Source organism: Halichoerus grypus, chromosome 13, assembly GCF_964656455.1.
Source record: "Halichoerus grypus chromosome 13, mHalGry1.hap1.1, whole genome shotgun sequence".
Lineage (NCBI taxonomy): Eukaryota > Metazoa > Chordata > Mammalia > Carnivora > Phocidae > Halichoerus > Halichoerus grypus.
In genome coordinates this window covers 90,082,089-90,099,611 of record NC_135724.1, presented here as the reverse complement: position 1 = coordinate 90,099,611, position 17,523 = coordinate 90,082,089, and the positions used below count along the sequence as shown (strand labels likewise).

General features: G+C 59.2%; 1 protein-coding gene across 21 annotated transcripts in view; it reads left to right on the top strand.

Moving 5' to 3' along the window:
* The window catches only part of NCOR2 (nuclear receptor corepressor 2), a 211,888-nt gene that overhangs the window by 160,473 nt on the left and 33,892 nt on the right, over positions 1-17,523 (top strand). For 15 of the 21 annotated variants that reach the window (XM_078061099.1, XM_078061098.1, XM_078061102.1 and 12 more), the window contains 3 exons: positions 5,581-5,728; positions 8,915-8,965; positions 9,953-10,580. In XM_078061099.1, the coding sequence (XP_077917225.1) occupies positions 5,581-5,728; positions 8,915-8,965; positions 9,953-10,580 (827 nt within the window). The remainder of the gene's footprint in view (positions 1-5,580; positions 5,729-8,914; positions 8,966-9,952; positions 10,581-17,523) is intronic. The other 6 variants (XM_078061110.1, XM_078061103.1, XM_078061112.1 and 3 more) reach the window with 1 other exon arrangement.

The following is a 17,523-nucleotide window of genomic DNA, read 5'->3' as shown; positions in this document are numbered from 1 at the left end:
TCCTCCCAGATTCCCTCATGGCACGGTCCTGCTGTGCCGCCAGGGACCCCGAACTCGAGAGCGTGGGTTGGAGGACCAGAGACCCCAGCAAGGTGGATGGTGCAGCATGGGCTCAGGGGCGAAAGTGAGGTCAAGTCCCAGCTTGATGACGTGGCACCTCTGAGACCTTGAGTGGCAATTCCGTCCCAGCAGGCCTCCGTTCCCTCATCTGTAAGGTGGGGGAATAACGGCCCTTAGCCCGAGAACTACGGTGAGGACTCAGTGAGTGACCACCTGGGAGGAACCGAGTGCCTGCCAGAGGGGAGCGCCCTGACTGCTGCCACTAGTGGTGGTGGTGGTAGTGGTAGTGTTTTATTTTAAAGCCACTGACCCCCTTTTCTTCTCAGGGGTGTGGGAGGCGCGCTCTCAAATGGTGTGTGCGGGAGTAGCTGTTGTAGGGACTCGGGCCAAGAGACCCGGATTCTAACCCAGATCTCGCCGCTTACTACCTGTGTGACCATGGGCAAGCGGCTTGTCCTCTCTGGGCTCAGTTTTCCCAGCTATGCAGTGGGGGCAATGCTAGTGTCCCCCTTGGAGGGCTGTTACAACACTCATCCTAGTGGATGCATGGAAGGGCTTGGAACGGCCTGGCACGATGTGAGCGCCCCACAGCCGAGAGCTACAGCCGACGCCCGTGGCTGGGGTCGCGCGTCTCCCTGGGTGCGTGTTGTATGTGGAGTGGGGCTGCTCCTAGACTGGCTGAGTGGTTGGTTGGTTGATTGATGGATTGAGTCAGTCAGTCAGTGTCTTTCATCTGAAAGGCAGTCCGGGATGGTGGAGAGCAGGGCTCTGAGCTAGAGAGCCAGCAGCCGAGTGGTGCCCGCGGGCACACGGCCTCCCCACTCTGGGCCTTGGTGTCCTCTGTAAAGTGAAGGGAAGACTAGGACCCACCGTCAGGGTTGTCGTGAGGAGTGGAGGAGTCCTTTGTAAGGGGTGGCGCCGAGCCCAGGGCCAGTGCTCAGTGGGTGCTGGGTGTTACCCTCGCTGTGCACTGAGCAAGCCTTCCTTGAGTGCCCGCTGTGTGCCAGGCCAGCAGTGTGTGTGGGCTTTCCCTGCGGGTGGAGGAGCTGTGGGCATTCCTGTAGTGGACGGCGGGAAGCCGTCTGCCAGGGCCGGGCTCTAGATGGGTTGTGCTGGTCTGAGAGGAGCGTAGCTGGAGCTGATGGAGGAGGCTGCCCTCCTTGTTGCCTGACCCTGAGCACTGCTAGGTGATGAGGCCAGGAAACCACGGAGGGGGTTTGAACCCGGGTCTGTAGGAGCGTCCCTTCGTGGACCTGTCCTCCACTAGACAAGGCTCACACAGGACTCAGCAGAGCATGGTTTTGTTGGGTGAGCCGTGGACCAAGTGCATTGGACCAGAAGATGGGGCCAGCAAGCCGTGTTCTGAGGCCTACAGACGGGTGAACCTTGCTGACCACTTATTGGTGAGAAAAGGCAATTTGGGAGTGTGGGGCTGGTTCTTGTTCCCGGCTGACCTTGAAGGAGCAACAGAGGAAGCACAGTGAGCAGATAGAGGGACCCATCACGGGAAGCTGGGCTCAGCCTGGGTCCATCCATCCTGACAGGGGCCACCCAAGCTGCAGGGGTGAGTTCCCCGTCACTGGAGCATGCGGGCAGGCCTCACAAGATGCTGCTGAACTCCATGACCTCTGCCTCTCGCCCCTCCCTGGCCCTCTCCAGTCCCCAGGAGGAAGCTAGGTCCTTATGAATCCTGAAGCAGGGGCAGCCACCTCTGGCCATTGGCCAGGCCCCGTCTGGAGCTCAGAAAGACATGTCACCCTTGTCCAGTGCAGGAAGGAGCCGGGGAAGCAGAGGGTCAGTGGGTGTCCCCTCCTGCTTTACACCAGGCCTGGCCTTAGTGTGGCCATGGGGCGACGTCAGCAGGAAGCAAGATCGGGTGGGCAGGCGAGCATGTCCCAGAGTTATGTAACATTTGGCATTAGTGACTTCTCCGAGGTTTTCCCTCCCCCTCCTTATGGCCGAAGGTTACCCTTTTCTCCCATCTGTGAATCCAAGCTCTGGGGCTCAGCTTCCGTGTTTCTCCGTCTCTGTCTCAGCCCAGGCCCTGCCTTGCCTTGTTTTCCTCTGTTGTCTCCTCCATCCGAGGCTGCATAGGCCGGCAGAGGGACATGGTCTGGGCAACCAAGTGCTTAAACCTCACCTGCATTCAGATCTGGGCTCCTTAACTCGTGAGCTGTGTGATCTCTGGAAAGTGTCTTTGCCTCTCTGAGCCAGTGTCTGTGTCTATCGAGTTCATTCATGTGAAGAAATAGTTACAGAGCATCTGTTCTGTAGGTGCCAGGCGCTGTTTCAGGTAGCCTGGGAGCATAGCAGAGAACGAGGATGCGGGCTCCTAAGGGGCTGATTCTAGTTTGAGAGACAGATTAACATACAAATAATTCCTGATTGTGGTCTGCAGGTGATAAGGTGAGGGATATAGTTGAGAGTAATTGATGAAGGGGGGCAAGGATCAGCTGATTTTGACAGGGTGATAGGGAAGACATCTCTGAGGAGGTGATGTCTGTCTGAGCAAAGCCCTGATTGAGGTGAGGAAGTGAGTCGCACTAGTGTCTAAAAGGATGTCCAGGCAGAGGAACGACCGGTGCAAAGGCCCTGTGGCTGGGGCACTGTCAGCATGTTTGCACAAGGAGGCCAGTATGTTTGTAGCAGGATGACCGAGGAGGGCAGAGGTGGGCAAACATTTCGGAGAGGTGGGGGGATCCAGATGTAGATCGTGCAGGGCTGTATGGAGTGGGGAGGACTTGGGGTTTTATATCAAGGGTTTCAGGGAGGCCCTGGAAGGTCTGAAGCAGGGAGCAGCGTACTCTGGCTTGCAGAGCAGTGGCGCGTAGCCATTGACTCAATCCAGGAAAACGCCGGGCACGTAGTAGGTACTTCGTAAACAGCTGCCATAATGATACCAGTTTCACCAGCATCTCCTGTTCGACACACGCCTCCTGATTCTGAGGTATGGGGCTATGTGTGCAGGGATTTGGTGTAATTCCTCAGATGCTTCGTGAGTCCCAGCCTCTCAGACCCTGTGTTGGTATTCGAGTGTTGACGTCATACTTGCCCCGCTTGGCCTGTGGTGCCCTGGGCTGCTGGGTCTGGCAGCCTTCAGACCGGACTCGAGTCCCCATGAAGATGCACATCCTGGCCAGGCCCCCAGGAGCCCCTGTCCCCTGCCAGGCTCCCAGTGTTGCGGAGTCCCCACCCAACCCTCCCCCCGCACTGCCACCCAACACCCCCCTGCCCTGGGCAGCCGATCGACTGCCTCACCCAGCCCGAGCACAGGAGTGAGTCCCTGTCTGCTAAAAATAGATTGGGGAAGAAGGGGGAACCCTCAGCCGCACCCACAGAACCCACATGCCACACAACTTTCTCGCGCCTCCGTGGGCTCCAGCTGGGCCTCCGGGAGAAGCTTGGGGTTTGGGGCAGGGCCGGGCCAGCCCCTGGAGGCGGGTGGATGGCGGAGCTGGGCGTTCCCACAGTGGCCAGGGGACATTCGGCAGGGTGGGGCTATGGCCCTGGCCTGTTGGTGACGGAAACCGTGACTAATGGGCAAATGGACGTTTTCCTTTTCCTCCCCATGTTCTGAGTGGCTACGCTCAGAGGACCCCCATTTGCTCAGGAAGAAGGCAGGACAGGAAGTGATCCCACTCCCAGGCTGGGGCTGGGGCTTGGGGACCCCCCTGAGGTCTGTTCCCAGCCCAGCCATGGTGAGGGCCTGGGGCGGGCAGACCCTGCTGGTACCTGGGACAGGCAGGGCATTTGCCCCGAGAGTGGGCTGTACCGTGTTTTGGGTAGGGTGGCTTGCTTCCAGGGGGCTGGGGGATTGGTGGAGGGGAGATACATTAGTGTCCTGTTTTCTGTAACAAAGTACCACAAACTAGGTGACTTAAAATAATAAAACTGTAGTCTGGAGACAAAAGTCTGAAACTGAGGCATCTATAGGACCCTGCTCCCTCCGGAGGCTCCGGGGAGGAGCCTGCCTTGCTCCTCTAGCTTCTGAGGGTGGTCGGTCATGCTGGACGTTCTTCAGCTTATAGACACATTGCTCCGCTGTGTGCCTCTGTGTCCAGATTGCCCTCTTCTTATAAGGACGCCAGTCGTACTGGACGCAGGGTCCACCCTAATCTAGTATGACCTCATCTTAACTAATTTCATCTACAAAGAGCTTATTTCCAAATAAGGTCACATTCTGAGGTTTGGGTGGACATGGATTCTGGGGGAATAATGTTCAGCCCTGTGTGAGGGGCTTCATTGAGACCGTTGGCATGTCTGAGATTGTTGAAGGTTCTGCTTCCTTCCTCAGAGACCCCAAAGGGCTCAGGCTGGGACCCTCCTGTCACTCCAGCTACATCGGGGTGGGTCGTCCCCTCTTAGGAACCAATCCACTGCCTCTGGGAGTCCCTGGTCACCATGAGACCCTAGCACTCTGCCACCATGTGTACCCCAACTACCAACTATGTGTTTAAGTCCCCAAGGCTGCCCCTTCGGTCAGTAAGTCAGCCAGCACATGTGCTCTGAACCTCTGCCTGGCCCCTAGGGGCACCCCACCCAGGAGCTGCCAGCCAGGAGCGAGAAGCTTGTTCCCGACTTGGGGGATAGGCATCTGGCTCTGTGAGTAAAGCAGCCGGGCTTCCAGGGACCAGGGTGCCGTGTGGAGGGACATGCAAGGCTCTGCAGTGAGCGCCTTCTTTCTGTTCCTTGCACACACTGAGCTGGGCCCCACCTCGGGGGTCTCTGCTTGCAGTTCCCTCTACGTGGACCACCGTCCTCCAGGGCTTTGCCTGGGCAGCTCTCTCTCAGTGCCCCTACTCGGCTCCAATGTCACCTCCTTCAAGAAGCCTTCCCCATCCATCTAGCCCCCACCCTGTCTGATTCCAGCTTGCTCATTCCCCCACCTTTGAGTCTCTTCTTCTTAAGTGACGTGTTATTTGCTGGTGTCCCTGACTGGAAGACCTCTGTGGGCAGGGACCTTATCTGCCTCATTCATTGTGTGTCCTCAGCCCCGAGGCAGTCCTGGCACACAGGAGGTGCCCTGGAAAGACTGGGGAAGTGAGACGATGAGCTTCCCAAACCAGCCCTGTCTCCCGGGGCTCAGTGAGGGGCACAGGGGACATGCAAGGGAGCCTCACTCATTCCCTTGCTCCATACGTAGTGACTCTGCCTGGGAGGGTGTCCTCTGGGGCGTATGGTCACTGCTCTGGCTGGGATAGGCAGAGAGGCTGGAGCAATCACAGGGGCCTTTAGGCAGAGACAGCCCTTCCTCACCTGTTCCAGAAGGATGTCAGGGCAGCTGATAGGCCAGGCTGCGTCGTACGTGTATCTGGGACTTGATGGAAGAATAAAGCTCTCAGTAAAAATAACCACTGGCATGCTTGGCCGCTACAGTGGGGCGTGAGGGGGGAAGGTCGCCTCATGGCCACTCGGCTGGTATCGCTGTCCGTTGCACCTGTGGTCAGGCCTCAGGCACAGGGAGTCCCCGGGCTGACGGCCCAGGCCCAGGCTGTGACCGCCACTGTCCCTGTGCCCTAGGAGAAGGAGAGGAATGCACGGAGGAAGAAGAAGAAAGCCCCAGCTGCCGCCAGTGAGGAGGCTGCCTTCCCGCCTGTGGTGGAGGACGAGGAGATGGAGGCATCGGGTGCAAGCGGGAATGAGGAGGAGATGGCGGAGGAGGCAGAAGGTGAGGGGCAGGAACTGAGCTGTCCCACAAATGTCTGGGTCCTTCTGCAAAGAGGCCTGGACTGCCTTGGAGGGGGAGGATGGTGATGGTGGTGACGGTGGTGGTGGTGGTGGTGATGGGGCTGGTGGTGTTTGTGGTGATGATGGTGGTGATGATGGTGATGATGTTGGTGATGGGGATGGTGGTGGTGATGTTGATGGTGGTGTTTGTGGTGATGATGGTGGTGGTGATGGTGATGATGTTGGTGATGGGGATGGTGGTGGTGATGTTGATGGTGGTGGTGATGGTGATGATGTTGATAGTGGTGTTGGTGGTGATGGTGGTGGTGTTGGTGGTGGTGATGGTGGTGGTGGTGATGGTGATAATGGTGGTGATGGTGGTGGTGATGATGTGGTGGTGGTGATGGTGTTGGTGGTGGTGGTGATGGTGATAATGGTGGTGATGGTGGTGGTAATGGTGGTGGTGATGATGGTGATGGTGGTGATGGTTATAGTGGTAGTGATGGTGATGATGGTAGTGATGGTGGTGTTGGTGGTGATGGTGGTGATGGTGATGGTGGTGGTGATGTTGATGGTGGTGGTGATGGTGATGATGTTGATGGTGGTGGTGGTGGTGGTGATGGTGACAGTGGTGGTGATGGTGGTGGTAATGGTGGTGATGCTGATGGTGATGGTGATGATGGTGGTGATGGTGGTGATGATGATGGTGATGGTGGTGGTAATGGTGGTGATGATGATGGTGATGGTGGTGATGGTTATAGTGGTAGTGATGGTGATGATGGTGATGGTGGTGGTGATGGTGGTGATGATGGTGTTACTCCCAAGTGCCCCATTTTGGATGATAAATTACATGGGTCTGTACCTACCCCCCATGGCATGATGTCCCTGAAGACCCCAGCCCCTGCTTAGCTGAATGTCTGTGCCTCACCTGTTATCTTCTAACCCGGAGCTGCCCCAGTTGGGCCCTCATGTGCCTGGTGAACAGAACCTTCTTTCCTCCTGCCCCTGCCTAGGGTGCCTTCCTCTTCCTCCTTTCTGCCTGCCTCTGCATTCAAACTCCCAAGCTTCTGCCAACATGGTGAAGGAAGGTGCAAGTCACCTCCTGGCTCAAGCCAGGCCTGCAAATAAATTCAAGCTCTGCCAGCCTCCAGTGCATTCGTCAGCTTGAACCCTACTTCCTGGTTGAAAACCGAGAATTGGGCCATGTGGTTGCTCTTGCCTCAAGTTGGGGATGGGTCTGGGGATGGAGTCTGGCCCCCTTGCTGCTCTGGGTCTCTCTAGTCCAAGTTCGTGGAGGCCTGGCCAGTGTCTGATGGAGGGCCGCAAATCCCTCTGCCCTCGTTTTCTGGGTCCTGGGTTGATAGCCAGAAAAAGAGAAGGACCAGAAACCCAGTCTCCCTCTTTAAATATCCTCCCAGCTGTCTCTGCGGATAGGATGCAGCTTTGGTGGGAAAGTAGAAGGAAGCCAGACTTTGGCTCAGCACTAAGACCAGGACAGACACTGCCCAGTAAGAGAACTGTGTGGTAGTGAACTCCCCATCACTTGTAGGGTTTGCAGGGGTGGAGGGAGGGGCATTCTGTGCTGGGTAGGGGAGGGGAGGGCTGGTCTGGCGGAGCTGAGGCTCTGTGACCACCTGATGGTTCTGAGCAGGTCCTGTGCAGCAGGATAGAAAATCCTGCACAAAGGTACAGGGTGATACTCCCACCACGTGGATGAGCTTTGAAACCGAGGCGCAGAGAGCGGAGAACCAATCTCACAGGGTGTCACGGAACTGGTAGACTTGGAGTTGGCCAACATTTGCTGTGTAACCCGTCCCTTGTGACCAGGATGGGGGAGGTCAGGGAGGTTCTGGGTTAGGGCCTGAGGTCGCCCCCGTGGAACCTTCTAGAAAGTCCAGCCAGCCCCGGCGTCATGGCAGACCCCTCCAGGGGGCAGGCAGCTAGTGCCTTGTTGCATCCAGGCAGCAGTGAACCATCCAGGGAGGGAGGATTCATCCTCTGTTCAGTGTCTCCGCAACGATCACGGTCTCTCGGTCCTAATCAGAGCGGCAGCCTTGAGTTAATCCCTTGAACCGTCACAGTGACCCAGTGGAGTAGGTGCTCTTGTCACCCTGTTTACAGATGAGGAAACTGAGGCACAGAGCGGTTACTCCAGGTCACACAGTTGGCTTGCTTGGGGACCAGGGTTCAAACTGGTCAGAATTGCAGATCCCTGGGCTCCTCCTGGACCGATTGATGAGGCAGCGCTTTGGGGGTGGGCCCCGCAGTCCAAGTCTTCACAATCCCTGGCCTCGGGCGCACGCTCGCCCCTGAGAACTCCCTCGGTGAGGGAGAGAGCTTGGCGATAACCCCCCATTTTGTGGATGAGCAGACTGAGACTCTGGTGGGAGTTAAGCCACTTACTTGTCCAAGGGGCGTCCACATTGGCTCCTATGCCCTGATGTCTGTTAAGTGAGCAGAAAGAAGTGGCATCGCTGGAGTCCGCATGCAGAGGCAGGAACCCAGTGGTTAGGGACACGGGACGCAGGGTCAGCCCTCTCCTGCCCCCGTGCAGTATGGCCTGGGGCATGTGCTTCGGCCGCTCCATGCCTCAGTTTCCTCATCTGCACATGAGATGCTGCTTGTCCTGATCTTAGGGGTTGCTGAGGATTAAATGAGTCACGAGCATGAAGGGCTCTGCACAGCTCAGCACCCACAAGAGAAGCCCTGTTGTTCCAATTATGATTTCTGGGAGCGGTGGGCCGTGAAGGGAGGTGAGCAGTGGGAGAGGCCGGGGAGGGGGCAGTGGGGGCTGAAGAAAGCCTTCGTGCAGGGCCATGGCAGTCCCCTGCCCACCTGGCTCTGCGGCTGAGTGGTGGGATGGGTCCAGGGCCCAAAGGCCGCTCCTGCAGCCCTGCCCACCTCTGAGGTCAGCACTCCCACCCTCAGAGTCCTGGGGACACAGATTCACAGAAGGCCTGTGACTTGTCCAAGGACACCCAGGAGTGGGCAGGACTGACTCCTCGCCCTGCACCACCTCACTGTGGGCCGGGGCCGCTGCAGGTCACCTGTGGGTCTGAAGGGAGAGGGCATGTCGCTCCAAAATGAGGGCCACTGGAGGTCCCCCTGTTGCCTGCCTCCCTGGCCACCCCCTCTCTCCTGCTGCTCCTGCCGTCTTGCTTCTAATCCTTCTCTTGCTTCCTTCCAGCCTTACACACCTCTGGGAACGAGGTGCCCAGAGGGGAATGCAGTGGCCCAGGTACGAATGTGGCCGGCTGGCCTGGGGGTGGGGTAGGGTAGGGCTGTGCTGGGGTCAGGGGCATCCCGAGGTCACCTGTCCTCAGCGAGGGGCCCCCCTTCTGGGAGCATGCCTCTGAGTGCCAACGTCTGTGCTCCTGCTTCTGTCCCCCTTCCCTGTGTGGTGTCTGTTCACCGTGCTGTTCCCTGACTCGCTCTTGCAGATCTGTGCACTCGGCTCCGCTGCCCTGTTGATTTTCACCAGTGTTCTCATCCGTGACTTTCACCTTGTTTGATTTCCCAGCAGCAAGTGCAGGGCTTTTCACATGTCCCCATTTTACACAAAATGGGGGAAATTGAGGCCCAAAGAAGTGACAGGAGTATTTTTTTTTAAGGCTGAAGAACCAGGTGGGAGGCTAGCCTCCCTCACCCTTCATCTGTACGCGCGTTCAGTCACACGGTTAACACTTAACTGTGCACCTGCCGGGTGCCAGGCCGTGTGGGAAACCGAGGGGGGATGCCGTTGGGGCCCTTTCCCCTCAGGCTCCTCAGAGTTCCCTGACGCAGTAGCCAGTAGTCACCAAGTGCCACCCCGGGCTGCCACACCGCTGGCTTACTTCCCCCGGGGGCTGGGATCTGTTTCCGCGCTTTGCAGATGGCGAGAGCAACGCCCACAGGTAACCTGCGTTACCGCAGCCGGGCTTCCAGCCTGGGCAGAGCCAGCGGTGGAGTGCAGATGAAGGCCCGTGGCCCTGGCTGCGCAGGGGGGCCAGCGACCCCAGGGGCTGGAAGTTAGTGAGGTGGCTGGGCGCCAGGGTCAGCATGGGGGGAAGGTGGCAGTGGGGGAGGCACGGCCCCAGGACCGGGAGGGGCCTCAGGGCCATTGTGGTGTCAAGCTATGGGGCCACTCAAGGCATCCTGAGTTTGTGCCCTGGAGCTGGGATGGGCAGGTCCGCTTCACCCCCGAGTCCCCCAGCACCACTCACCCTGCCTCTCTCTCCTCCCACAGCCACGGTCAACAACAGTTCTGACACCGAGAGCATCCCCTCGCCCCGCACCGAGGCCGCCAAGGACACGGGGCAGAACGGGCCCAAGCCCCCACCCGGCCCCGGCAGCGACGTGCCACCCGCTGAGCCACCCACCCCACCACCAGAGGACGCTCTGGCCCCCACCGAGCCCACCCCAGCCCCCGAAGCCACCGGCCCGCCCACGCCCCCGCCAGCACCCGCGTCACCCACTGCACCCCCTCCTGTGGTCCCCAAGGAGGAGAAGGAGGAGGAGGATGCGGCGGCCCCCCTGGCGGTGGCGGAGGAGGAGCAGAAGCCCCCCGTGGCCCAAGAGCTGGCTGTGGACGTGGGCAAGACGGAAGAGCCTGGTGAGGCGCCCCCCGCGGAGCCCATCAAGAGCGAATGCAAACAGGAGGCCGCAGAGGAGGGGCCCGACAAGGGCAAGGGGGGCTCTGAGGCCAGCGCCGAGGCCGTGCCCGAGGGGGCCCTCAAGGTGGAGAAGAAAGAGGGCGGTGGCCCCGGGGGCAAAGCTCCCACAGCCAAGGGCGCGGGAGCCCCCCAGGACAGCGACTCCAGTGCCACCTGCAGTGCAGACGAGGTGGACGAGCCCGAGGGGGGTGACAAGAACAGGTGAGTGGGCAGAGCGGGGGGCGGCTTCGGTCTTCTGCCAGCATCGAGGGGCGGCGCATGGGCCGATTCGGTGCCTGCCCTCCGGGAGCGTGGCTGGACGCAGAAGGGTGCAGCCCCGGCCCGCCTGGAAGGGGAGCGTGCCAAGCAGTGGGGCCGGCTGCCCGGGGCCGTGGGTGGCTGTGGGTGTGGCCGGGTCCCTGCTGCTCCGAAGGCTCTTGCTGCTCCAGCTTCTGGGGTGGCGACCGTGCTTGGCGTTCCTCGACTCGTAGACGCGTCACTCCCGTCTCTGCCTCTGTCTTTGCGTGGCATTTTCCTGTGTGTCTACGTGCCCAAGTTTCTTTTTCTTGTGAGGACGGCATCACTGGCTTCGGGTCCACCCTAATGACCCCACCTTAACTTGATCCCATCTGTAAAGAGCCTGTTTCCAAATTAGATCACATTTACAGGTCCCTGGCTGTTTGGGCTTGAGCATGTTTGGGGAGGTGGGGGGCACAGTTCTATCCTTAAGGCAGGAACAGCAGGTGCCAAGGCCCGGGGGTGGGAAAGAGCCTGTGTGACTCGGGCAGAGTGGTGGAGCCAGTGAGGGTCAGGGCTGCAGTCCATTCTCGGGGGAACGCCCCGCTCAGCTGGGTGTCACTTGGGCTCAGAAAGCGGCCGGCTGCCGATGCGGGGATTCAGCGGGTGTCAGGCACAGGGAGACGGCTGCCGTGTCCTAGCAGACAGTGATGGGGGTCTGCCTGCGGATGCTTGTGACACGCTCCCGAGATCACTGGTGGCTCGTGTCCCACCTGCCGAGGGTCCGGGTGTGGGAGCTTCGAGCCCCTGTCCTGGCTCTCAAGTCGATTGAGCCGTTGAGGCTGCTCTTCTGCGGGGGTGGCCTGGAGGGACCCCCCGTGCCGTCCTGTTTGGGTGCCGCCGTGTCTGAGATGTGTTCCTCCCTTTCTTACCTTTGTCTTTGCTCCTGGCCTGGGGTGCCCCACCCCACCTCCCACCCAAGCCCCTGGAGCACTGGATTTTACCCATGTTTGGCACAGATGCTCGAGGACCCTGAGCCCTGAGACCCCCGGCCAGAACCAGAGCTCAGACCCCCGAGTAGGGGCCGGCTGCAGGCAGCTGAGGGCAGAGGTGCAGAGACCCGCTCCCACCCACATCTGGACACTGGAGGAATGTTTTCTAGTGAGGCAGGCGGGTCGTTTTTATTTTGACTAAAAACAGTGCGGTCTGTTGTCTCTCCTCTCCCGTCTCTCGGAAAAGTTCTGGGCAGAGCGAGAGGGAGGAAAATCTGACTTTCAAATCGCCGAGTTCACTCGGAGCCTTTCCTCTGCCCCGTGATTCACCTTGGGGCATGTTAAAATGGCAAGTTCTAGAACATTTCTTATGAAAATCGGATTCATCCAGAGCTCTGTGGGTCTTCCTCCACAAAAGGAAGTGAGCCACGTTGTCTTCAGATTCCTGTGTCCGGGGGTCCCTGGGAACCACTGCTGGCAGGAGCCTCGCCCCGTTTGTGTCAGGAAGTTAGTCTGGTGGGTGGTCCTGTGACCAGCAGAGGCCTAGCCATTAGGCTTCTGAGGGCTCAGAGGCTCCTGAGCTTCTTGCCCTTGGAAAACAGACGCACTGTGGCCCGGTCGTCCAGGGAGGGCCCACGGCCAGGGACCCGCTGCTCCACTCACTCTCTCTGCCTGGGTAATGGGGTCAGGGCGGGCGGCTCCCCACCCTGCTCCTGCTGGCCACGGGGACGGAGTCATGGAAACATGTTTCTGCTCTTAGCGGGAAGAGTGCTGAGCTCATGGGGCAACCACGCTGATAAGCAGCCTCCTGGAGTCTGTGTTTTGGGTTCACATGGCCTGCCCAAGACTGGGGAACTGGGAAGGCTGGGCTAAGCCCCGCCAACCCCCTGGATCCCTCTGGCCAGGCCTGAAGTCCCAAAGGCCACTTTCAGCCTCCCTTTCCTCCCCGACAGCCCCACCCAGGGACGTGTCCTTCCCTCCCTTGGCTGGGTCTGCCTCCATCCACTCTTCCTGCCTGAATGTCCAGCATTTGATCCCCAGGGAGCATTGGCCCTGGGCTGGGAGTCAGGACACCTGGTTTGTCACGCCCTGTGTGACCGAGGCTGGTCCCCCGCCCTCGGAGCCAGGCTGGACTTAGGCCAGCTTGCTGACCTCTTCCTGGCTGGCCGCCTGCCACCACCCCCCCCCCCCCCAGCCACAGCCGCGCAGGCAAGATGCGTCAGAGCACGCCCTGGCAGCCAGGGCCTCCCGGAAGGGCTGGCGGGACGGGTGGGCCCCTGCGCGACCCCAGGTCCTGGCCGGCCGCCCACCACTCTCCTTCCCGCCTGGCAGCCCTGGTGTGATGAGCCAGGCGTCCCTGGACAGGCCCAGGATGCGTCTCGTTCTGGCTGCTGCCCGACGACCTTTGGAGAGAGAAATCATATTCTGCTTTTACTCTCCGTCACCTTCTGCCAGGCAGGTCTGCCTGGGAGTTTTCTTGGCTGACGACCAGAGATAGTGGATTTGATTGCTAAGCCTTGAGCTCGCCTGCCCTCCTCTGTCCCAGTTTCCAGAGAGGGTGCCTGGGCACTTTCTGGTGGGGTGGAGACTTCAGAAAACCCCTTCCCCTGGGCCTCAGTTTTCTATAAGATGGGTGTGGTGTCCCTACTTTCGGGCTTCCTGTGAGCATAATGGAGGTCATAGCATAAACTGCAGCCTGGTGCCAGGCCCACACATACTAGGTGCTCAATGAACAGTTAGCTGCCTTCGGATCTGCTTTAGGAACACCGAAAGTGTACTCCAAGAGCGGGCTGGAGTGTGACTTCTTCCCCCGTGCCCCTGAAATTTTGAAGGAATCCCAACAGCAATTTCCCTTTTATTTCTTTATTCCGTAAATGATTGACTGGGCACCAGGGTGTGCCAGGCGCCCTTCTAGGTGCGAGGGATGCTGGGAACAGAACAGATGAGCCCTGATTCCAGAGTGCTTCCATTCTGGCGAGAGTGGCTAGTATGGGATGGGAACATTCAAGAAGCAAAACTGCTCCTGTGATAAGTGGGAGATGGGAAGATCAGGGGTCCTGGGCAGGGGCCGTGCGTGGAGCAGTCAGGGATGCCTCTCTGAGGAGGTGGCATGGGAGGGATCAGAGCCTGTAGTGGGAGGTGTGGGAGGAATGGCCAGTGCAAAGGCCCTGTGGCTGCATGAGCTTATGTTCGGTGGAAGGCAAAGAGGGCTGTGGCAGAGCGGAGGGAGGGAGAGGGACAGGAGAGGAGGTGACAGGTGGGCAGGGACCTGGCCCTACAGGGAGCAATAGAACCATGTCTATGCAGACAGTGTTCACGACCAGCCTTCCCTCACCCTCCAGCATGGCAGCAAGGATGAGTTCAGCCTGGTGATCATAGGGAAGCCAAGGGGGGCACTTAGCAGACAGAGAGGGGCACCCTGTCCAGACCCAGGGTGTCCCCAGTCCTTCGTTTCTCACCCCCCCTCCCCCAGCCCTGGCCCTCCAGTGTGGGAAGAAAACCCACAGTGATTTGAAGATCACCTGACCCGCTCAGCCCCAGGTGCTGCTCTCCATACTTCGGGTGCAGTCCCTTGTTCCACCCACGGAACAGCCTGGGAGGGCAGGGGTGACTGTTCTCATGCCCATTTTACAGATGGGGAAGCCGAGGCACAGTGGTTCTGTCCGACAGCTGAAGGCGGGATTTGAACTGGGAGCATGAGCCCTGAACCGCTCCCAGCCGCATTGTCGGCTTCCCCTCTCCTCCTGGGTCACATGCCTGGTGCCAGGCTCCGAGAGCCCCGCCCCCCCAGGCCTCTGGAGAGGAAAATAAAAGCTGCTGTCTTCCAGGAAAACAAAGGAAAGAGCACAGAGGCAGGGCTGCCCCTGAGGAGGGCTCCTGGAGGCAGCACTCACCCACTGTGGCGGCTGGAACGAGGGAAAGTTGGGAGTCCTGTCCGTGCTAAGTATCTTCCTGCTCCTTTGGGGGTTCCAGACGCTGAGGCTTGTGAAGGACTTGAACCCAGGCCCTTGCTCTTGGATGCTGGCCTCTTAGAGTGAGAGGTCGGGGTGGTGTCAGGAGGCCTCTCGTAACCGTGAAGTGCTATGCCCATGGCCCCAGTCCCCGGTGAGCTCCTGCTTCACTCGGTGGGGGACTCCAGAAAGAGGAGTCTGGGTCTCTGTGTGTGCCCCGAATGGGTGCTTGCTGAGAGCATTTGAGGGGGGGGTCCCTGCTCCCCTGCTCTCTAATGTGATGGGACCCTCCCTGGGTGAGGAGCTGTGGGGAAACCGAGGCAGGGCCCAGGCCCAAGGGGAAGGCCCTAGTTCGCTGGCAAACACTTCACTTTATATGTGTTATAAAAGCATACTTACATGATAGAAAATGTTATTTTTTAACTTTAATACTGTGTCTTATAGTAGTTTTGTATTTTTGTACACCTGTAGAATACGACATTTTGTCGTTTGTGGAAACAGTACAGTTAATCAAACTCTTGATTTCATGGCTAGCACATAGTACATTCTTTATTTTCTTCTCACGACAGCTTTATGGAGCTATAATTCAGCGACTATACAAGTCAGCCGTTAAAGCATGCAGTTGAGTGGATTTTAGTCTGTTCACAGAGGCGTGCGACCATCACTGCTGTTGAACTCCAGAACATTTCCGTCACCCCAGAAAGAAACCCTGTACCCTCCATCATCATTCCTCGTTCCGCCCCCAGCCCCTGGCCTCCACTCAGGTCTCTTCTGTGGATTCGCCCCTTCTGGACATTTCTTATCAGTGGATCCCCACAACACGTGGCCTTTTGTGTCTGGCTTCTCTCACTCGGCATCTTGTTCTCAAGATCCGTCCACGTTGTAGCAGGTGTCATACTTCTTCCTTTTTATGGCTGAATCGTAGTCTGTTGTGTGGACGGACCCGTGTTTGGATATTTGGGTGGCTTCCACCCAAATATGGTGCAGCTGTGAGCTTCGTGAACAGGTTTTCTTGTGGGCCTGTGTTCTCAGTTCTTGTGGGCAGACCCCCAGGAGCCGGGTTGCCGGGTCGGGTGATAACTGCGTTTCGCCTCTTGAGGAATGGCCAGACTTCTTCCAAAGCGGCATATCCATTTTTAAATTGAAGCTTACAAGTGCGGGTTGGTTTAAATGGGTGCTGGGAGGCAGAGAGAAGGGGAGGCTGGGCGTGGTATAGGGTTGAGGCAGGTGGGGAGGTCAGGTGGTGGTGGTGTTTAGGCCCGTTAGGGTGCCTGGGCCCGGGGGCCTGAGTGCAGGGGAGCAGGGAGGGCCGGCGGCTACAGGAAAGGCCCCAGAGCTCACGGAGCAGAGCGCGAGCAGGGTCTGGGGAGGTGGAGAGGTGAGGGCGGGAGGGAGGGTGAGCAGGTGGGGAGGACCGTGGAGGCCGGCTGAGCACGGAGAAGTCAGAACGACCTTCCCCTGCGCCCGGCCCCACCTGCACGCCTCGGGCAGCCCCACCAGGCGTCACCGTGTCTGTCTCCGCTCAGCCGAGCGTGTGGCAGATGCGGGTGGGAGGCAGGTCCCCGCAGCACAGCCTGTCATGGCCACGGCTCGGTGGCCCCACCACCGTTGAGAGCAGAGGGCACCTAGGCCCTGAGTCAGGTGTCTGCCCGGCTCCATCCGCAGAAGGAGGCGTGCTTTCCTCTTCGCTGGGGGTCTGGCACCAGCTGCCGGGCTGCAGAGTGGTGTGAGCCACGTCCTGCTTGTCACGCTCTTACGTGGAAGGCAGTGCTGTGGCTTCTAGTCTGCATGTGGCATCACCCGGTATGGTCGCGGAGCACAGTAGGGGCTGTGTCCACAGGACCCTCCGGCTTTGGGGACCCAGCCTTAGCTTTGCCCTCTGGGTGAGTCCCAGCCCATGGCCAATGCCCTCGTGCACCCTGTTCGGTCATCTGCTGTGACGTCCTGCAGGCCGAGACCGGATCCTGGGTCTCTGTGCTCCCCAGGCACAGCGCTGGGTCTGCTCTGTGCTCAGCAAGTGCAGATCGCAGGAGAGGGTCAACAGCTGGGCAGGAACCTGGCAGCCCTGGTGGGTGGGTGAGGGTGTGAGGTGGGGGCAGATTGAGCTCCCACCTTGGACACTCCGTGCCAACTAGGGAGCCAGACGGGGTTTGTGGCAAGTTGCTGTGCCCAATACTCTGGGATTTCCTGGAAATCCCTGAAGTCTTCCTGAAGGAGGTGACATCTGTGAACAGCTTAGGAGCCCCAGCCCGCAGGGCAGGCTCTGCCTGGGTGCCCCAGACCCTGCAGCCCTACACTGGAGGGACCGTGCCCCTGGCATCTGCTTTGCCCCACTGTGTGCCCTTTACAGGTGCCCAGTTCTGTACGTCCACGGCAGATGGACATGACCTCACTTTGGGGAATGAAGCATTTATAGGCCCGGTTCAGCTCATGGCCACACTTCTGGCCAGTAGGTAGACCGTGTACTTGCTGACCAGCCCCTGCACACAAAGCCTGCAGTCTACCTGCTTTTAGCCCTTCAGTAAACAGTGAGATTCCAGTTAGTGGAACATTCTGGTTGAGAGGGTAGGTTCCCCAACTCCTGTCCTCCAGTAAGTGGGGTCCACTCAGTCCCACGCCCTGGTGCCTGAGCCTCTCATATTTGGGTGATGAATAATCTCTTAAGCTCACCAAGCCTTCATCTAGTTGATTCTTCGGCTTTCCTGCAACTTCTGGCGGGCCATGTGTGGCTCGGGCCCTGAGTCTGGGTGTCCCTGGGACTTTGCTTGCCTCGGGCTCTCTGGGAAGTGTTTGATCCTGGCCTGGGCCTCTGGGCTGGGGTTGGAAGAGGTCTTGGCTCCTCATGGAGCCAGCAAGGACCAGAGGAGGGAGGGAGGAGTCGTCTGTCTCTGCTCCCCACCCCCAGAGTCCTGGTTGGTCTCCTCGGCCGGGTGACCCTGGACATTTGCCTCACTTCTGGCGGCCCCTCCAGCCCCGTCGTGCAGG